Source organism: Heptranchias perlo, chromosome 34 (genome assembly GCF_035084215.1).
Source record: "Heptranchias perlo isolate sHepPer1 chromosome 34, sHepPer1.hap1, whole genome shotgun sequence".
NCBI lineage: Eukaryota > Metazoa > Chordata > Chondrichthyes > Hexanchiformes > Hexanchidae > Heptranchias > Heptranchias perlo.
In genome coordinates this window covers 23,555,488-23,578,115 of record NC_090358.1, presented here as the reverse complement: position 1 = coordinate 23,578,115, position 22,628 = coordinate 23,555,488, and the positions used below count along the sequence as shown (strand labels likewise).

The following is a 22,628-nucleotide window of genomic DNA, read 5'->3' as shown; positions in this document are numbered from 1 at the left end:
TTCTAAACATTCGTAATCATTAAGGTCTTTCCTACAACATCTACTTAGTTTACTGGCAGTTTTACATGCAACATGCCTTGGATTATATCAGATAGCTTTTATCAATAGACATCTTTGAAAGTAACTATCGGTCAATACCACATGGAGTCGTGAGATACAGGTTCAACGTTCCCAACTACCCTGAGTTCCTGACCTCAGCTGTGTCACATCCTGCGCCACACAGAGGTCAGGATTTTAACCCCCCTGCCCAGTGAAAATGGTGCGTGGAAGGGGGTTAAAATTAGGCCGAATCCACTTACCGGCCTGAGGTTGCTCCGTTCCCGACCGGTGCCATTTCATCTTTGACGACTTTCAAGTCGGCCGAGGCTCCCATTATAGGCTGGCTGTGGCCTCCTTTACATTCAAAAACTACAGCCTGATGATGTCATCATTGCCACAGGTCTCAGTCTATGGCCTCCTGCTGCAGAATTCCCCCCCTCCCCGGGCAGGCAGGATCCCAGGAGAATTTATTTTAATGAGGTCCTGCCATTAAGATCAGCCGGGCCTCCATGACCCCGGACTCTCCGAATGCACCACTTTGTGCGCACCATTCCCGCCAAAGGTTTAGTGCTTCCCCGTAGGGGAAAGGGAAGGCAGATCAGGGGATAAGGCATAGCCTGGCTGGTGCCATGCATCCCATAGTGGCCAGTTAAAGGACAGCACTTCAGTACCTGTAAATTGGGCTGGCTGGTTGCTTTGTGAAACTGAATGCTCAAGTTTCCAATTGGGGCATTTGATTTGGTGAATATTTAATTTTTCATTGGAGCTGTACGGCTTGTTAAGGTGCCAGTGATTATCGTGGCAGCGTGCTGATTGGTTACTTCAATTTGAAAACCAGAGCCCCGATTTTAACTCTGGGCACATTCGGGGGGTTGGGGGGGGTCTCCAAACTGATGCCAGTGCTGGGAGGGAGAGGGAAGGCTGGGGATGAGGAGGCTCAAGGATTCCTTGTGGGGCCCAGAGCAGCACTCCTGCTCCTCACAGCCCACAAGGAATCGTCACAGAAATTATCAAAAAAAATACTTAACTTGGACCTCTCCAGGCCACTCTGCTGTCTCCTTACAGGTTTTGTCCCATGCAGGCCTCCCGATTGTTCCAGTTAAAATTGTGCTGATGACATCATCAGGCCACGACTTCCATGGCTGCCCCCTGGAAGAATTTTTTTGCCAAGTTAAAACTGGTGTCCGGTGGGAAGGCGACGTGACCCCTACCCCCATTTTAACCAACAACCAACTCCATTCGTGCCGGGCGGGCTGGGTTAAAATTGGGGCTCAGGTATCTCAGATCTGCTAAGATCTGCATTGTGGCCACCTGTTTGTAACTTGCATGCTGCACACAAGCAATTGCTCCATTGAAGGCCCAAATAGCTAATAAGGGCAACTATCCTTCCCTTGTTTCTAGAATTCGATTCCTAAATTTTTGCTGCTCTACAAATAGTAACAGTACTGTACACATCCACTCTGTGGAGTCTGTCTTCTATTTCTGATATGTATGAAGCAGATATAATTAATGGAATTTAGGGATTTTTTTTAAAGTAATGGTTTATTTCTTCCAGGTATGATTTGTCATGGTTGCATATCAAGTAATATTGATCAGTGAGTTGGGTGGATGAATAAAGATTAAAGCCATCAGAAGGTCCACCTTCTGGGCCAGGAATTTACTATAAGGTATTTCAGGCTCAAAAGGAATAAACATCAGTCCAAATTATGAGACGTTTTCCCCAAGAGTGTCTGGTTTCCTAGCCTATTTTCATCAAACTGGACAAAAAGGAGGTTTCACAACTGAGCTGCTGGTGGAAAGCAGCTACCTCTACTGCTTGCTTCTTAATGGAACAAGATCCAAGACCAAATGTAAGTAAGCATCAAAGAAAGGGAATTCCCAAAGAAAGGTGAATTATCATTCTGGAAAACTTGTCCCTAAAGAGTCCTTGAGTGGTAAGTTATATAACTTTCTACAGTAAGCGTGGAGTAATTATCTTATTCTGTTCAATAACCAGGCCCTCAGTTCGATGTTGGTTCATGTAATGTGAATGAATCTCTCTCCCCTATGGGATGGCAAACCATCCATTTCTGGAACAGTTAGCATCAGATTTTCCAAGAGATCAGAGTATATTTTCCAATTGGTATTATTTTTGTATGAATGTGCTTGTACCGAATTCCTCCTTGTGCTATTTTAACACAGATGTTAACCCATTTCTTTTAAACAAGTTAACACCTGCACAAAACAATAAAGAGAAAATGTTGGTATGAGAGCATTAAATGGTCATTAAAAAATCAGCACCAATCAGAAAATACATCCCAACAGGCACTGGAGCTAAGGCCTTTGTGTCTGTAAAGAAGAACTTGATTCTCCTGTCTGTTCAGAGTACCATCAAACAGAAAGGAATTAGGACGTACAATAATTCTCCAGCCAGGAAATTGAAAGAACCAGGAATAGTTTTGTTTTTCGCTGTCAAACAGACATTTCTGCTATCAATTACGTAAGCCCTGGGCCGTCAGAAATACTCTGCTTCCAACATCTGTGCTCAATTTTCAGTACAGTATTACAGTGCAATCGATTTGAAGGACTGTCTGGCTTGTAAAGATAATTTCCCACCTTGCGGAGTCACCTTCATTCTTCAAATGATAGGAATTTGGTCAAGCTCGATTGGTCTGGGAATGCTGAGCGTTTTTAAAAAATTCATTCCCAGGATGTGGGCGTCACCGGCAAGACCAGCATTTATTTCCCGCCATTAGTTGCCCTGACGATCGATTGGCTTGCTGGGCCACTTCAGAATGCAGCTAAGATTCAACTAAGTTGATGTGGGACTGAAGTCACATAGGGCAGACCAGGTAAGGACATCTGTGAACCAGTTGAGCTTTTACAACAATTCGACAGCTTTTAATTTCCAGATTTAAACTGAATTCAAATACTCCAGTGCAGTACTGAGGGAGTGCTGCAGTGCCGGAGGTACCGTCTTTCAGATGAGACGTTAAATCAATGTCTGCCCTCTCAGATGGACGTAAAAGGCACTTTTCGAAGAAGAAGGGTTGACTTGGCCAACATTTATCCCACCATCAAAAAGATTACCTGGTCATTTATTTTGTTGCTATATGTGGGACCTTGCTGTGTGCAAATTGCTGCTGCATTTCCTACATTACAACAGTGACTACACTTCAAAAGTACTTAATTGGCTCTAAAATGTTTTGAGACGTCCTGAGGTCACAAAAGGCACTATAGAAATACAAGTCTGTCTCTCTTCTTAAACTGCCATGGTGGGATCTGAACTCACGTTCTCTGGATTATTAGTCCAGTAATATAATCACTACTGTATTGTACTCGCTAAATATGTGAAAATTTTCGTCCTGACAACATGCTGGGTGGTGACACACACAACCCTCTACTCCTTCCTACAAAGTATAAAGTGCCAGGACATAAACAATAACACCAATTTACTTTTGACCTGAAGCTAATCTCTACTGATTTCTCTTTCTCAAGGGATGGTTGAGTGGGAACACGGTGTGTGAAGTAATCCTATTATTAGAAGAATAAAAGACAGCCTATAAATGAGGTCATCTGTTTCTTTATTGAGGCAACGGCAATCCAAAATAATACAATATTAGGAGGAGACAGGTCCTAGCTGATGAACTCTGCCCCCTGTTGCCAAGGCAGTTTGGCCAAAGACTAATGCTAACAATAACACGGGTCATCATGCGAGTAACTTTAAATTTAACACTCAAAAAGACTCAAATAGCAGGTGCTTAATATTAACTTATGAAACCTGGTCCCATGTGGAGAAAGAGAGCCCTTGTCTGATATTACGGATGACCAGCATTTAAAAAAGAACTGAAACAGGAAAATAGAAAATAAAACAAACAAACATGACAACCACATATACACGAGAAGAAATAGAACAATCTGTAAAGTGCTTAGGTGGAGAAGAGGAGATGGTAAAATGGCAGAAGTATAATAAGCAAGGTCAAAAAAAGATTGAGACACAGGTATGAGGATTTCTCAAAAAATCTCAGAAGGTGGTTGGTGAGACACTTGGAGGAATGGCTCCTCCTGCTCCATAGGTCTTTGGGAGGGACAACACTGAGACACACGCATTAAATGCTCTAACTTTTGTGCTGTGGTTTCCCCGATATTGCTTTCCTGAATATCCTCAACTGAATATTCTCCCCTTTGTCAACTGAATGTTAGAATGACGGATGGAATTCAAACTGGTGCCAGGACTTTCAATGAAACTCTACTCCTCACCAAGAAGATGAGGACATCTATGTTGGTCAGTCCTACTTCATAACCATGATGAGAAAGAGATAGTATAATGACCATGGAAAAGTGGCGACTCGTAATATTTTTCAGTTAATACTTCCTCCAGAAACGAATCCTTTCCCATCAGGAAAGGGTTGCCTAGGACATGCATAGCTAGTGTGGATACTGTTCCCGGGATTGCCCAAGTAGAGGGCTAGGATTGCTAAAGCTAGGCTGGTTAAAGGTGATCTCGTCAGATGCCAAGGTATGAACACCATCTACTGGTGAGCAAGGGAAAGCTTACATTTGGTTTATCCTGCTCTAATTGTTAAAAATGCACTGCCTCTCCAGGAGAACCTTAAAGGTTCATGTGCTGTGTTGGCTTGACATGTCTATTAAATGGTGCTGGTGCTGGCTAGACTTCAAATGCAAATTAGATAGATTTCTTTAAGAAAATAACATTTTGGGATCAGTACATGAATAATTTGAGATGACATGTGGTAAGTGTAGAATTTCTGGGAGGAAAAAGGTGACTTTGGACCTATGGTTCCCAAAGCTCTCCACCACTGGGGGTTTTCCTCAAGTCCTGTCTGGGTCTGTTGTAAACTAATTGATAGAGATTAATTGCTATGATTAGTCAACAATCTCCTTTCATTGTATCATGTGACTACCAGGATGGTAGATGAACTAGATGGACCTTGGTCTTTTTTCATTTAGCAATTCCTATGAAGTGTCAGTTGACCTCTGGGCTCATCTATAGTGTATGGACTAATGGTTATTGATTGGTTTCTTCCTATAATCTCACCTTAAGAGTGACTGGTGGGGAATGGAGGATTGTCTATAGCTCGATTAGTGCTTTTGATCAACAGCAACTTGTAAGTCCTTGGCTCCCGTCTTGTGGGGAGTACCAAAGTACATCATTGGTGAGAAAGAGACTTGCAGAGCTGTCTAGTGGGGCATCTCATGACATGCCCCGTTAGTTGAACTTTTTCCGTCGCCCTTCAACTCAAAAATGATTTGCATTGAAAATTGCAGGAAGTGCGAGCTGATAACGGTGTGGCGAGGGCAACTGGGACTTTGGTGAACGACGGGACCAACAGTCTACCTCCTTAACTAATGAGAAAGATACAGAGGAATGATGGAGAAGGAGGGTGAATTAGAGTCAAATCCAATATTGAAAGAGAAATAAAGAGAGGGAAAGAAAGTTTGGAATAAGAGAGAGAGAAAAAAAGCAACCAAAAGGAAAAGTGAGAAAAAAATTAAAAATTTAAAAAAATCTAACAATTTACTTACCTGTAGGAATGAGACTCAAATTTCAATTGTTCCCTTTCTGGGCCGGAGAGGTTGATTGGCATTGCAGGAACATAAATCTTGTTATTAAAAAGGTACTTATGCTGTTAAGTACCAGCCCTAACTTTCTGCAGCGAGTTTAATTGGCAATTAATGTGCAAATGCAGCAATTTCTTGAAACTCATGGGGAGGTTGAGGGCGAGCTGCCGTTTTCGCGAGGCTAATGGCAACTTGTGGCTATTCTCAATTCACGGGATATCTCTTCCTCGCACAAGTTGCTGGACGATTTACACATTAATAACGGCACACGCATTAAACTCACCGTTATTTTGGCAGTAAATGCTGGCCCATTATTTCAGTGAGCGAGTGGTAAATCTATGGAACCTGCTCCCTAGGGAAACAGTGTTTATTCATTCTTTCAGAAAATAATATTTTGGGATACAATACATGAGTTATTTGAGATATGACGTGGTAAGTGTAGCATGCTTGGGAGGAAAAAAGGTGACTTTGGACCTATGGGTCTAAAGCTGTCTACCATTGGGGGTTTACCTCGCCTCATGTCTGGGTCTGTTGTAGACTAATTTATAAGAGATTGATGACAAGATTGGTCAACAACTCCCATTATCATTGAATCCATAATTGTTGTATCATGCGACTACCTAGATGGTAGAAGGTGAACTAGATGGACCGTAGTCTTTTTTTGTCTATTAATTCCTTTGTTCTCATTTTTACACCTTTGCTTTCTTTATGGTTCTTCCTACGTTTTCCTTCCCTCCTTTCTCACAGAGATGCAGATTTCCCCTGCCAGACTCCCTTATCATAGTAGAGAGACAGGGTCTGACTCTTCATTATAAGGTAAAACCTTGGAATTCTGTAAAAACAGAAAGCACAACACTCAGCATTAATACTGTTACTGCTCTTAGATCTTACTCTGAGTGTCTACAAGTGCAGGCATCAGCTCAGACGAGCTCTGGTCTCCGTGTGCTGCAGCCAGTACAGCTCAGTCACGCAAAGGACATTGTGGGCAATGGTCCCTAGACCTAATCTGGGTGACTCAATGTTCCCTCTATTAATACTGTGCCCCTTCAGCATCTTGGCGGCCTAACGTTAAATTACCTCCAGCTCTACAACTCCCAGGTCATTTTTATTCTCACAGTAGGAAGTTGCCACATCTTTCTTAGTTGGCACACACATTAGAAGGATGTTGGTGTGCAATAGTTGCCTTTGGTTAAGGCAAATCTAGATAAAACAGAATGCAAATTTAAAAATATACAACAAAAAGAACAATTTGAGCTGGACAAAAGATAAAAGAACAGAGGTCTTACAGCATTTTGATTCCATTTTTATTGGCAATTTTAATTTTGTATTATCTACATTATTCAGCTCACCTGGATTTACACCTGCTACTGAGGAGGGGGTTGGCTGCTTGTTTCCAGACCTCCATCAATGTCTGATCGCCCTGTCCCGTTCTCCCCACCCATGTAATGCTTTAGTCTTCAGCAGCTCAGACATCACCAGCTCAGTGCAGTTCAGATCAGGAACTGAGCAGAGTGGGGAATTGAATCTCTACACTGGGGTACTGAGCATCACTACTTCAATGTTTAGCATCACAATGCCCTCTCGCATTAGGGATCTTGTCTCTTTTACATACCAGTAAGAGTCTGCTGCTGTTCTTCCTGTTAACTAGGCAGACAGCCAGAGCGTTGTGTAATCTTAAATACAGTGAGTGGTTCTTAGATGATTTCTGAATAAAAGTACATTCAAGTCAGGGCATAGTCGCAGAATAAGGGGTCAGCCATTTAAGACTGAGATGAGGAGGAATATCTTCACTCAGAGGATTGAGAATCTTTGGAATTCTTTACCCCAGAGGGCTGTGGATGCTCAGTCACTGAGTATATTCAAGGCTGAGAAAACTAGATTTTTGGACTCTAGGGGAATCAAGGGATATGGGGATCGGGCAGGAAAGTGGAGTTGAGGTTGAAGATCAGCCATATCTGATTGAATGGTGGAGCAGGCTGGAGGGGCCGTATGGCCTACTCCTGCTCCCATTTCTTATGTTCTTAACTCTTTTTTTCCTACAAATAATCACTCTCCAAATACATAATTGAAAAAAGCTTCAAAACAACAAAAGAGCTATTGCTACTTAAATTACAGATTTTTGTTCACACATTTATTATGACATCTTTTTGCATAACAATAAGTTACACTGCCAAATAAAATGGCTCAAGAACACTTGTCAGAATCTTAAAAAGGAGTTAATAACAGTTAATTATAACCACAATAATTAAACTGTTTCAAGGATATTCTTCATTACAGCTAGATAGAAAATTTCCCCACTGTACCACTGTAATAAGCAACAGAAGGTTCACAGCAAACAAATAAAAGTTAAATAGATAAAGCCATATACTTAGAAACTGTAAACTTCATGGCAGAAATAGGTTAGATTTGCATTACTCTTGTAGCAAATGACGTAAACATTCTCAATACAAATGGAACATGTAAAAAAATAAATACACAAATAGGAGACATATACAAAAGTCGGTCATATAGCAAGGCTTTCACAGAATGCCACATTGATGAAATGTCTATTCAATCAGTTTTCAACACGAGTTGATATCCGAACATTTACAAAATGGGTCAGAGGCAGTTTTCACTGGGGCAAAGGCACGATCACTTGAACATAATTAATAGGAAAGAACCCAGATTCACCATTTAACATGCCTTCAAACCAATTCTTGTCGATCTGATTTGTCAGAGTGATGATGTCACCTTCCTTGAATCCAAGTTCTCCCTCATTTTCAGGATCAAAGTCATAAAGAGCTTTACAGCAAGGCTGATCGACTTGTGTGCAAGAAGCTGTATATAATGGGGGGAAATCAATTTCTTATTACATCACTTTGTATAACAAATTTGAGTAACTAATTACTCATTCAACGAATGAGTAACATTTAAATATATAGGGTATTTTATGTCATAGCATAAAAATTATTCCTTTTTTGGTAAAGAAAGCTCCGAAAACACAAGAAATGAGACGTGTCTTGTTTCTGTTTCTAACATTTTTCCAAGTCACTCCTTCGTTGTGAGCTGGCACACTCCAAAACCATCTCCAGTTTCTCTCACATTTCCTGGCACTTTAAATAAAAAATTATCAAGTGTTGTACCGATATTTCCAAATCGAAATACTAATGACTCAGGGCAGTGGTAACTAAACAGTGCTTCGTGCAAATAACCTGCAATAGTAAGATGAGATGGGTAATGTGCCACTAATTGAAATTCATTCAACTTCAAAAATGATGAGAATGGACTTTAGAACATAATAAAAATTAAGTCAATTAGTTTAGTTTTTTTTTAAAGAATTCCCTGGAACACTACCAGGGAAAGTTGGTTAGTCCGTTCTAAAACAGAAATGTAAGAACACATTCTATTTTCTATCACAGGGCTGATGTTGCATTAGTGGTTAGTAATTAATGGAAATACATGGAGAAATTTTGGGGGAAAAGTGATAATTCCATGATAGTGATCTTCAAACATGCAGAAATAGGGGTGCACCTCACACATCAGGTTAAAAAAGACTACTCACAAGGTAAACATGTATGCTTTGACCTGCGAAGGAACCTGAATGGGGAAGGTTTGGCTAAATGATAACAGAAAGGGAAATGATGGGTTAAGCATGCAGGATGGTTCTAGTACTATGTGTTCCAACAGATAGAAACCACTAATTTTAGCAAATTAAACATTTGTACATTCAGGTTCAAAGCTTAAAGTTACATAAATTATATTAATATAAGCTATTAAAATTCAGTACACTTCTAAGTAATAATTGTAGAATATCAAGCATTCAAAGGATCTATGTCAGATCTATAAGGACAGCACACAAAGATAATGCTAGAAATACTCTTATCATATAGTAATATACACTTTATACTTTTGTGGTGTGGCTACCTTGCACTCATGTATTATGGCAATCTGGTAATAAAGCATGCATGTGATCATCAAATATTAATCTTCAAATATCCACAAGTAAATATTCCTACCTGATGACTTGAATGAAGAACTGTATGAAAGACCATTGTGCTGCCGGTTATCATTGGGTTCAAAAGATGTAGCGACTACAGGCTTTGGCTTGAAATCACGCTTGGGATGACTAGAGGCTGTACTTATCCTTTGAGAAAAAGACACAAAAATAAAAAGTTTAGAGAAATCATAAAACGGTATATAATTAATGTAATGCTTATAACACAGAGGGAGTCATTTTCCTTCTTTGTTGGGGTGGGGGGGGGAACCTTGCCTGCTGAAAACACATATTGGAAATTCCATCATATGCTGTACATGACTTCCGACTATTAGGAACCTAGGAACAGGAGAAGGCCATTGAGCCCCTCCAGCCTACACCACCATTTAATTAGATCATTGCTGATCTGTACCTCAACTTTACCCACCTTGGCTCCATATCCCTTGATACCCTTACCTAACACATCTATCAATCTCAGTCTTGAAAGCTCCAATTGTCCCCCAGCATCCACAGCCTTTTGGGGGAGAGAATTCCAGATTTCTACTACCCTTTGTGTGAAAAAGTGCTTCCTGATTTCCCTCCCAAATGGCCTAACTCTAATTTTAGGATTGTGTCCCCTCGTTCTTGATTCCCCCACCAGAGGAAATAATTCATACCTTGATCAGATCCCCCTCAATCTTCTATATTCAACGGAATACAATCCAAATCTATGCAACCTGTCATCATAATTTAACCCTTTTAGCCCCACTATCATTCTGGCGAATCTGCGCTGTTCCTCCATCAAGGCCAATATATTCTTCCTGTGTTGTGGTGCCCAAAGCTGAATGCAGTACGTGCAATGGGGTACGACCAAGGCTCTATACAACAAATTTCAAATGGTCAGAACGTCATGCACAGTGTGCTGGAATCTCTGATCTGCACTCTCAGCAGGAAAGGCTCTCTACCAGAAGTGCGGAGTTACAATACAACTCCTTTTAGTATTTTTCAGAGCAATTCAAGCGCTCATTGAGTTTTGTTTTGGTTGGACCTTGTCACTCCTTATGTGCACTATTCTTTTAAAATTTATTTTATATTGAAAGCCATTAATATGCAATGGCCTAGCTACTATCTTCCAATTCTGGAAGGGGGTTTAAATGGGATCTAAACTTGTATTACAAATAATCTGAAAACAGTCGCACATATACTTTTACCTCTATTCTTTTCCTGCAACTGGGCTGAAGTTGTACGTGATACCATTCAGTTGCAATCCTAGTGCTGGTTTTTAAATTTTACAATGTCAAGATTTTCATTAATCTGTTGCTTCAGGACTGAGACCGTGGGGTATATTTTCCTATTTGTGTAAAGGTGAAGAAAAATTCTACTTTTAAACTAAAGACAGTTTTGTAAAATAATTTTTCTTTAATTTTACACTTGGGGGAAATATACCTTTTAGGTACTTGCTCAAAATATTGTTTAATTTTCCACTGGCATTCACATAACACTATTTTCAACCTTCTTGTTAAATAAAAATTGTTCGCACTACACTGATATTTGGTGCCACCTCATCTTGTATTCTAGTGCAGCCGAGGTAAACAGTCCCATTCAACATTATTAAAGTCAGAGGACACATTGATTATGAGGCATGTTGGTAATAGTGTTGCAGAAGCACATTTTCCAGGTGCCAGATTTCCAAATTCCTTCTGGTAGCACACATGTAGGTAAATGTTTATACATTTTAAAACCTTTTATAAGCCACAAAGCCAGGCTGATTGAGCTATCAGCTCTTCCACTGTTCCCATCAGTACTGTTCAGCTGACCACAAGCTTGTTTTTTTTTCCATTGAAGGACTAACCCTACTAATTTTTGCTCTTTGTTTTGAGTGCTTTATCAACTGCTAACGGGCCTTCGAACTGAAATTACGTTGTTTGAATGCTTAACACATTTGTTTGAAATTCCTGTCTCCACTGTTTTAGTGGAGACTTCAACCCATTTAAAATAAAAAGGAATAACTTTCACCAAAATTGTGAAGAGAGGAACTTCAGACCAATGCATTAGATGTTGTATGCTAGTATCCCATGGCCTAATTTCAGGGGCCTTGTCCACTAAGGAGAATGAAGTTCAAATTGTGATCTAGATTGGGAATTGAACTCATAGCTTCTGCAAGGAAGTCTAGTCTTTTGTTACGATTGTTAACTAGGCTGCTATGTCTGCAATATCTTGCTTCATATGTGGGGCCATAGAGGTTTATGCATAAGGATGCCGTTTCTCTGCAAACAAAATAATGCCTGTTGGTGGCAGCACAGGAAGAGAAAAGGTTTAGAAGAGGCTGTGATCAAAGTTATTAGCTATAAACTCAAAATGGTATAAGTGGGAGAGGGTGGAGAGATGTTTTCTGTTGGAAGCAAGGACTCCATTTCTTTTTCATTACTGAGATATTGAGGTTGAACGAAGGCATTGGCAAATGGAGCCAAAGAAAAACAGACAAAAGCAAGCATTAAAAGTAAAATCAGTGATCCCGCACTGCTAGTGGAAGACTGCATTGGAAGGGAGCATGAATCGGAGATAGGGCCGATTCACCAACCCATACTTCAACAACAACTTGCATTTATATAGCGCCTTTAACATAATAAAACGTCCCAAGGTGCTTCACAGGAGCGTCATCAAACAAAATCTGACATCGAGCCAATAAGGAGATATTAGGACAGGTGATCGAAAGCTTGGTCAAAGAGGAAGGTTTCAAGGAGCATCTTAAAGGAGGAGAGAGAGGCAGAGAGGCGGAGAGATTTAGGGAGGGAATTTCAGAGCTTACGGCCTAGGCAGTTGAAGCACAGCAGCCAATAGTGGAGCGATTAAAATCGGGGATGCGCAAGAGGCGAGAATTGGAGGAGCGTAGAGATCTTGGAGGGTTGTAGGGCTGGAGGAGGTAAACAGGTGGGGAGGGGCGAGGCCATAGAGGGATTTTAAAATGGAGGTATTCCTGGTTCGGGAGCCAATGTAGGTCAGCGAGCACAGTGGTGATGGGTGAACGGGACTTGGTGCGAGTTAGGATACGGGCAGCAGAGTTTTGGATGAGCTCAAGTTTATGGAGGATGGAAGATCGGAGGCCGGCCAGGAGAGCATTAGAATAGTCAAGCCTAGAGGTAACAAAGGCATGGATGAGGGTTTCAGCAGCAGATGAGCTGAGCCAGGGCCGGAGACAGACGGGCGATGTCACAGAAGTGGAAGTAGGCGGTCTTGGTGATGGAGCGGATATGTGGTCGGAAGCTCATCTCAGGGTCAAGTAGGATGCCAAGGTTGCTGGTTCAGCCTCAGATAGTGGCCAAGGAGAGGGATGGAGTCAGTGGCTAGGGAACGGAGTTTGTGGCGGGGACCAAAGACAATGGCTTCAGTCTTGCCAATATTTAGTTGGAGGAAATCTTTGCTCATCCAATATTGGATGTTGGACAAGCAGTGTGACAGTGGCAGGGTCGAGGGAGGTGGTGGTGAGGTAGAGCTGAGTGTCATCAGCGTACATGTAGAACCTGATGTGTTTTCAGATGATGTCGTCGAGGGGCAGTTTCCATCGAACACGACTTCCTGCTGTGATTACGAGAGCACTGATTAGACTCTATTATTTGGTTTTGGTCTATGGGCTTTTATTTTATCCCACCAAATATCACAAGAAGTTTAAATCATCTCGAACCTCTGATCAGGTTCAGAACTGCTTTTTGTCTTTTATTCTTTTGTGTTCTGTTCTTCCTTCCTGATTTTGAAATGACAAAGAACCACACTGTCCTCTGTCTCTACCCCATATCCTTCGATTAAGGATTAGTAGCATACATGGTTCATAATTTCACCTGTACTGTAGTGTGCTATGAAGCTCCTCCAGAATTGTAGTGGATTCTTTATGATAGTTCAATGCTGCTTCCACTAGAGCTAACAGTTGGCTTATTTGCTCTACCTACAGGAAAGAGGAAACTTCTTTAGCAAGATAAGACGACTGGTTTTGAAAATTATTGAAAGCAAGTCTGTGATTAATTTTGGGAGGGGCATGAGAAGTAAGAAAGTTTCACAGAGGTTTAATTCCTAGAAGCTTTATTCACAGCATTTATTGTGCTAACCAGGAGTTTCAGTTTGCTCAGTAGGGCAAGTGTTAATTTTTCAACCTGCGGTTAAATCACACTATACTTTTTTGGCTAAACTATCTGCACATAGCTCACCTGCAGATGAAACTTTCTCATAACAGAGACATTATCCAATTTTTCTTGTTCTATGTAAGCTGAAATTTAAAATGGTCAAAAAACAAGTCTTTTAAAAGACGACCTTCTAAAAAACTAACGTACTTCAAAAATATCAGGTTAAATGCTGGACTGTAAGTTTTAAAAATTTTATATGCTACTCAATCTTTAATTCAGGAAAATATTTAGCTCATAGCAAGTTATGTTCTGCAGATAATACTTTTTAGGAATTTTACCCATCCATAGAAACTTGTACAAAATTCAGCATTAGCCTTTATTGAGGTATGCATGACAATTCTGTATTTTTATAAATTCCACACCTGTTTAGCACTTTGTGAATGAATGCAATTAATAGATGAAGTTAAACACAAAATTGTTTTAGTTATCAAATAGCACAATTATCAACTATAATTCTGCAACAGCTAAAACTCAGTGGTGAATAAAGAGGTCCCAACCAACCTTAATGCAATAGTAAAGAGAAAGCAATGGGAAAGAAAGAACTTGCATTTATATAGCACCTTTCATGACTTACAGCCAATTAAGTACGTTTTTTGAAGGATAGTCACTGTTGTCTTGTAGGGAAATGCAGCAGTCAGTTAGCACACAGCATGGTCCCGCAAACAGCAATAAAATAAATGACCAGATCATCTGTTTTAGGTGTTGATTGAGGGCCAAATGCCAGGAGAACTTATCTGCTCTTCTTCGAATAGTGCCGTGTGATCTTTTACGTCAACCTGAGAGGGCAGACGGGGCCTTGGTTTAATGTCTCTTCCGAAAGACGGCCCCTCCAACAGTGCAGCACTCCCTCAGTGCTGCACTGAAGTGTCAGCTTAGAATTATGTGATTAAATCTGTGCAGTGAGGCTTGAACCCACAACCATCTGACCCTGAGGGGAGAGTGCTACCAACCGAGCCAAAGCTGACACCTTGCTGCCAGTGAGAAATGCAGATTTCCCAGCTTATAGCATGGTCTCAAGTGATTCTGGCCCAGCTCCCTGGCCAGTTTGAAGTTACAATGTTTGCTTTGTTGCTGCTTTCAGGATGCATGGGCAAGCTTCACCTTGGTGATTGTATTGGAGCAGCCTAGAATGGAGAGAGAACCAACTCAACGGCCTCCGTGCTGGTAAGAAACTTGACTTTTTAATTAAAATGTCATTCAAAATTCTAAGGCGAATATTTTTCTCCTATAAAAGGGGGTAGGTAGTACTTTGAATAACCACCCCCCACCTTAGATTCTTCTTCCATTTAATTATATACCAGCGCACTTTATTAAACATGCTTAAGATTAATGAAGCGAATCATACTTGGATGCAGTTTCTGAGGTTTTATGGGCAGCTGGATTTTGTTAGTTGTAAAAGGCTCACTGTAATAAAGGGTTTCTGTTAATATACATGTTTTGTAAACTTACATCATTTTCCAAGAAGTTGAACATACTGATCTCAGCGAGCTCCTTAGACTCTTCAAATTTGTCTACAGCTTGTCTTATCTCTTCATCGGGGATCTTACCATGGCGCTTCTTTTTGTAATCATAATCTAGTCGACGACCTTCCAACTTTTTTAAGTGATGCTGATAAAAATAACACATTGAGTGCCACATGTGTCATGTGATATATATATTTAAAACATTTTTTCAATTTAAAATTTGTTGACACCCCCCCCCCATTAAAGGGTCGGAGAGGAATTTTCCAGAGTACTTTTTTCCCTTATTGGTCCTGGGTTTGCTCTCTGTGTTTTTTGCCTCTCTCCCGGACTTGGGAATAATTATAATAATGAGTTGATCCCGGAAAAAACAGCACTAGTGGCTCTTTACCTCCTGGCGAGATCTGCACCTGTTCTTAATCACTTACGTCAGCAGAAGAAAATCTGTCCCCATGAGTAATGAGGATGAATGATGTGGTCTCACCACCACACCAGCTGGTTGGTGGTGATGCTTTGTTTTCCTTTTCTTCAATTTGTTTATAATATAATAAATTTTACAGAGCACCCAATGAATACATTATACCCCAGAACACAAAGTGCATGGTTTATTTTGTTGATGGTCTGTTTACAGCCTGATTTCAAATTATTTCTTCCCTCCCGTTCTGAGTATTTATGTTTTAGCAAAGAAATGTAGAAAGCTCAAGGCTAGAGAAAGGTCCATCTTAGTCCATCTTCCTGCTGCTCTAGTAGTTGTATCATGTTTCTGTTGGTCTCCGAGTTTCTTTCAATGAAGTTTAAACGCAGTACTTTCTCTCAGATCTTTGAGAGACTTAGTCTGAGGCAATAACTTGTTAAGCAAAGGCACAGTAGCCAACTGATGGAAGCTGCCTAAACTCTGTAAAAACCACCCATTTCAGTGCAGATCTCTTCTATTTGATATCTCCACCTTGCACCAACAAGTAGCACTCCTGATGGATCAGAAGTACCACAACTTATGGTGTTACCATTGTTCACTGTTTTGATAATTAAATCAAATACTATTTAAAATTAGCCATTTTAAGAGACAAACGCAATACAAATTGTGTTCACAAAGATAGGTACTTACCCCAATCTCTTTTAAGTCTTTTTCTTGTAAAATTTGCAATGGATCTATAAAGTTCTGTTTTACATCAATATCAAGGGAATCCTTTACTTCTGCCATTTGTTTCAGAGCTTCACCAACCTCGACCAAAGCAGGACCTACAAAAATCAGACAGAAAACCAAGAAACCTAAACAAAAAAATGAAACCTACTGAAAGGAATGACTAGAAGAGCCTTCAAATTCAATTATTTTATGTGTTTACTGTACAGCTTTTTAAAATAGTCTGAAGAACATCTTTATTGAACAAGCTAAGAACGACCTCTACGGAATCACAATTAGATAAATGATGATCTGAAAAATTATTTTGAAATAATTTATTTCCATTCCAAAAAATTCTATTTGAATAAACTCATGGTATTCATTCTGATCACAACCCCACCAAAAATGAAATGCAAGATATCTTTATGTAAACTTTGTCACGTTAATAAGTTAGCGATGTGCCCAGAACAAATAATTACATAAACAGAAATCTGCATATTACACAACATGTCACCAATTAACCCACCAAAATTGGAATCATCTACGAGGTCCCTTCCATGTCGGAGCATACATTCACCCAACAGGCCTTCAGGCTGGGGATAACCTGTTGTTTTCACTTGTCCTCGGATCTTTGACATTGTGTTCAGCATACCTAACTTGGCTCTGTGGGCTTCAAAATGACACTAATCATTTAAAAGACATTAATGCAATCTGTATCTTTGAAAGCAAGAAGGCAAATATAGTAGAGTTTCTTTAGAGAAATCTGCATTTATCCTGGGGCTTTCAGATGCTTTTATTTTACGCAATAATCAAGTCATTAATACATAATGGAGGCAGTGATCCGACTTTGCTCTTCTGGCAGGGAGACTTGTCCGCTGGCTACGCATGCATGATTTTTCCAACCATTTCAAAATTAAAGGTTGGAAAACTGCAGCGTGCGACTGAATTTCTGATGTGCACTGCCAGAAGGGAGGGCTTCCCATCGGGAGCTCAAGGTTGGAGAGTTACCTTTTAAAAGTGCAACAAATATATGTATTTACCAGAACCAAACTGAAAACAGATTTGGTGTGCGCTTATTCTAAATCTAAAGAAATCCGATTCTTAGTTTCTAATTTTGACACCGAGCCACATAAGGAGATATTAGGATAGGTGACCAAAAGTTTGGTCAAAGAGGATAGCAGAAACTGGTTATTAAACACATGAAGTCGGGGGGGGGGGTAATTTTAACGTTGGGCGATTTTGAATTATCTGCCCATTATACACCGCGCTTGATTTTGCTTTCCTTTGAATTCAGTGGAAGGGAAAATCGGGTGTGGTTTATAACAGGTGGCTATTTCAATATTACCAGTTTTACACCATTGTCCAAAGTTAAAATTACCCTTCATTATTTCTTCAAACTCACATTGTTAGGGAAAACATGCAAAAATATAAATGCATAAGATAGTAGCGTGTTTACGGAAATAAAATGTTCAATTACATGAACATCGAATTGTTTGGAGTATGTTCCTTGCAACCTGTAAGCAACATGAATGTGCAGAACACAGTGGGTCTGTATCCATGATGAGACATATCAAGATCCTTATCTTGGCATGTTGCTGTGGGACAGTGCTGATTACAGGTCAGAGCTTCCCCACATAAAGGGATAGAAATTGGGTGGAGAATTGTTGGGGCTCTTTGTGCCTGTTAGTGAATGGTTTCAGACCAGCATTGGCCAAAGCTGGGAAATAGCTAATAGAAACAAAAGTTTCTATTAAGAAGTAGTATCAGTGGGAGAGCATTTTGGTGGTAGTGATCATAATTCAGTTAGATTTAGCATAGTCATGGAAAAGGAAAAAAACAGAACAGGAGTAAAAGTTCTAAATTGGGGAAAGGCCAATTTTACTAAGCTGAGAAGTGATTTAGCAAAAGTTGACTGGAAACAGCTACTTGAAGGTAAATCAGTGTCTGAGCAGTGGGAGGCGTTCAAGGGGTAGATTCAAGGGGTTCAGAGTAAACATGTTCCCACAAAGAAAAAGAGTGGGGCTGCCACATCTAGAGCCCCTTGGATGACATGGAGCATACAAGGTAAGATAAGGCAAAAAAGGGAAGCTTATGTAAGGCACCGAGAGCTCAATACTGCAGGAAGCCGAGAGGATTATAGAAAGTGCAGGGGTGAAATTAAAAAGGAAATTAGGAAAGCAAAGAGAGGGCATGAAAAAATATTGGCAAGTAAAATTAAGGAAAACCCAAAAATATTTTATAAATACATAAAGAGCAAGAGGATAAATAAGGAAAGAGTAGGGCCTATTAGAGACCAAAAAGGTAACCTATGTGTGGAGGCTGAAGATGTGGGTATGGTTCTTAATGAATAGTTTGTATCTGTCATCTCAAAAGAGGGGGATGATGCAGAGATTGTAGTTAAGGAGGAGGCGAGTGTGAACTATTGGATGGGATAAACATAGTGAGAGAGGAAGTTTTAAGGGGTTTAGCATCTTTGAAAGTAAATAAATCGCCAGGCCCGGATGAAATATATCCCAGGCTGTTAAGAGAAGCAAGGGAGGAAATAGCAGAGGCTCCGACCATCATTTTTCGATCCTCCCTGGCTACAGGCGTGGTGCCGGAGGATTGGAGGACTGCTAACGCTGTACTGTTGTTTAAAAAGGGAGAAAGAGATAGACCGAGTAATTATAGGCCAATCAGTCTAACCTCGGTGGTGGGAAAATTATTGGAATCAATTCTGAACGACAGCATAAATTGTCATTTAGAAAGGCATGGGTTAATCAAGGACAGTCAGCATGGATTTGTTAAGGGAAGGTCGTGTCTGACTAACTTGATTGAATTTTTTGAGGAGGTAAGAAGGAGGGAAGGTCGATGAGGGTGACGCATTTGTTGCAGTGTACATGGATTTTAGCAAGGCTTTTGACAAGGTCTCACATGGCAGACTGGTCAAAAAAGTAAAAGCCCATGGGATCCAAGGGAAAGTGGCAAGTTGGATCCAAAATTGGCTCAGTGGCGGGAAACAAAGGGTAATAGTTGATGGGTGTTTTTGTGACTGGAAGGCTGTTTCCAGTGGGGTTCCGCAAGGCTCAGTACTAGGATCCTTGCTTTTTATGGTATATGTTAATGATTTGGACTTGAATGTTGGGGGCTTGATCAAGAAGTTTGCAGATGATACAAAAATTGGCCGTGTGGTTGATAGTGAGGAAGAAAGCTGTAGACTGCAGGAAGATATCAATGGACTGGTCAGGTGGGCAGAAAAGTGGCAAATGGAATTCAATCCAGAGAAGTGTGAGGTAATGCATTTGGGAAGGGCAAACAAGGCAAGGGAGTACACAATAAATGGGACAATGCTGAGAGGTGCAGGGGAACATAGGGATCTTGAAGTGCACGTCCACAGATCCCTGAAGGTAGCAGGACAGGTAGATAAGATGGTTAAGAAGGCATACGGGATACTTTCCTTTATTAGCCGAGGCATAGAATATAAAAGCAGGGAGGTTATGCTAGAACTGTATAAAACATTGGTTAGACCACAGCTTGAATACTGCGTACAGTTCTGGTCACCACATTACAGCAAAGATGCGATTGCACTAGAGAGGGTTCAGAGGAGATTTACGAGGATGTTGCCAGGGTTGGAGAATTTTAGCTATGAGAAAAGATTGGATAGGCTGGGGTTGTTTTCTTTGGAACAAAGGAGGCTGAGGGAAGATTTAATTGAGGTAAATAATATTATGATGGGACTAGATAGAGTGGATAGGGAGGACCTATTTCCCTCAGCAGAGGGGTCAGCGACCAGGGGGCATAGATTTAAAATAATTGGTAGAAGGATTAGACGGGAGCTGAGGAGAAATTTTTTCACACAGAGGGTGGTGGGGGTCTGAAACTCACTGCCTGAAAGAGTGGTAGAAGCAAAAACCCTCAACTCATTTAAAAGGTATTTGAATGAGCACCTGAAGTGTCCTAACCTACAGGGCTACAGACCAAGTGCTAGAAAGTGGGATTAAGCTGGATAGCTCTTCTTCGGCCGGCACAGAAACGATAGGCTGAATGGCCTCCTTCTGTGCCGTAATTTTCTATGATTCTCTGATAAGTAAGCTATTTTGATAGCCATGGCATCTCTATCTTTTTATCCCAATTCCATGCCTTTTTGCATCTCCCTTAGTACTCATGCTGCCCAAGTAGAATCATAAAATAGTTACAGCACAGAAGGAGGCCATTCAGCCCATCGAGCCCGTGCCGGAGTAAGAATCTCTCTCCCTTTTGAACACCTCAATTGATCTGGCATCTATGGCCTTTGGGGGAAGTGCATCTACACTGACACAACCGTTTGAGTGAAGATGTTTCTCCTGGATTCGCTTTTAACCAATTTAGTGCAAAATCTAAAAAAGTATGCTCGCTTTTGGATTCTGCTACTAGAAGGCAATCATTCCCTCTTTACCCTGTCAATTGCCGCAGTATCTTAAACACTTTGATCAGATCATATTTAACCTTCTCACCTCCAGGAAATATATTCAAAATTTAACCAGTTTTTCATCATTGCTCTGACCCTTCAACCCAAGTATCGTTCTGGTGAATGCTCACTCGGTTTTCTCCAAGGGTAATATATTCTTCCTAAGAATGGTTACCCAGAATGGAACAGAAGATTCCAAATGAAGTCCAACCAACACTTAGTATAATGGCAGTAGAACTTCATTACTTTTAAATATTACAACTTTCGTGATGAAACTCAATATCCTATTGGCTTTTTTTTAATCTTGCAAGTTTGCTTTTAATGACTTGCATCTGTCTGCCTAGTGTTTCCCCATTTAGATTGTACTCCCATCTGCCATTCTTGTATCCAAAATGTACTAAGTCACACTCTGATTCTGGCATCGTTCTGTTAACTCACTTAACATATTGAAATTTTCTGCTTTTGTCTTCTCAATTTACTATACCTCTTACCCTGGCATTAAAGAAAAGTACTACTCTGAACAAAAAGCAAAAAATAAGAAATCATAATGGAAAATAAAATTCAATTTCTTAATATCATTTCATACCTGGATTTGGCTGTAGGTACTCAGTGGTTTTAGACAGAACCTCTGCCACGGCTTTGCTTGTAGCTTCTATTTTCTTAAATAAGAAAAAAAATTGAAGTTCTTGTGAAAATGAAAAAAGGAATATACACAATAGCCATAGTTAATACTTTCGCATAAAGCTCCTCCATATTGTGACTAAACATAGTGGGCGCTAAATTGAACTGTGTAGCGTTCATTGTTTCGGCGCTACACGGCCTCTCCGACATCCAAGATGTCGTCTTGGATGCGCACGCATATTTCCATCGTGACGTGCGCCAGACGCCATCTCGATATAGGAGTTAGCGCAGGCGCAGATAACGAACGCTGGAATCGTGTAAAGTATGGAGAAAATGGCTTCAATTAGTGTGCAACGCTGATTTAAAGTGATAGACACCATTTTGGGACTTAATGCTCAACTCAACGCACAGTCTTAACTCCGACCATCTGAACGTGTCTTAGAGTGCCTGGAGGAGCCCCCACGAGCACTATTTAAAGGGACCATGCAGAATTTACAGGTTAGTGGCTGGATTATTGCTTCTGGCTGCCGAGACATTTGTAACTGTTTTTGGTGGTCTCCTAGATTTCAATACTAGGACGCGGGGATATAGTCTAACATTTAGAGCCAGGACATGCAGGAGTGAAGTTAGGAAATGCTTCTACATGCAAAAGGTGGGAGACGTTTGGAACGCTCTTCTGCAGACGGCAGTTGATGCTAGCTCACTTGAGAATGTTAAATCTGAGATTGATAGATTTCTGTGAACCAAGGGTATTAAGGGATATGGGACTAAGGCGGGTATATGGAGTTAGGTCACAGGTCCACCATGATCTCATTGAATGGTGGAACAGGCTCGAGGGGGTAAATGCCACGGCCAATTGCTGCTTCTTCATATGCGCCACCTTCTCCTGCAAGAAAGCGGGACGTGTATCTGGGTGATGTGCCTGTCATGGTTGAATAGCCAGTGTGTGTGGCTTGTGAGTTGTGGGTGGGTGGCTTGAAACAGTGGTAATGTGCAAGGGTGAGAGGCAGCATCTGGTTGGAAGGGTTGTGTTTGTTTGTATGTGGGTGATGGGGGTAGGAGATGCCATTTGACAGTTGGCCTTACTCACCTTGACCACTCACGTCAAAGCATTGAACTTCTTCCTGCACTGCTTCCATGTTCATGATGCTGTGCGCTTGGCATTGACTTTGTCCCCCGCTGCCTCCCACTGCCTTTTGGCTGTATCTCTGGAGGGCCTCTTGCCCCCCCCCCCCCACTGCGGATATAGGATGTCCCTCCTTCTGTCCACCTC

General features: G+C 40.8%; 1 protein-coding gene across 4 annotated transcripts in view; it reads right to left on the bottom strand.

Annotated features, from left to right (window-relative positions):
* Window positions 1–6,891: 6,891 nt before the first annotated feature.
* sh3gl3a (SH3-domain GRB2-like 3a) overlaps window positions 6,892–22,628 on the bottom strand; it is a 124,584-nt gene continuing 108,847 nt past the window's right edge. The window contains exons 3-10 of one of the 4 annotated variants that reach the window (XM_067971604.1): window positions 21,321–21,393; window positions 16,835–16,978; window positions 16,294–16,457; window positions 15,178–15,336; window positions 13,390–13,493; window positions 9,597–9,724; window positions 9,143–9,196; window positions 6,892–8,418 (exon numbers count right to left, since the gene is read on the bottom strand). In XM_067971604.1, coding sequence (XP_067827705.1) covers window positions 8,213–8,418; window positions 9,143–9,196; window positions 9,597–9,724; window positions 13,390–13,493; window positions 15,178–15,336; window positions 16,294–16,457; window positions 16,835–16,978; window positions 21,321–21,393 — 1,032 coding nt within the window. In that variant the 3' untranslated portion in view covers window positions 6,892–8,212. The remainder of the gene's footprint in view (window positions 8,419–9,142; window positions 9,197–9,596; window positions 9,725–13,389; window positions 13,494–15,177; window positions 15,337–16,293; window positions 16,458–16,834; window positions 16,979–21,320; window positions 21,394–22,628) is intronic. The other 3 variants (XM_067971605.1, XM_067971606.1, XM_067971607.1) reach the window with 3 other exon arrangements.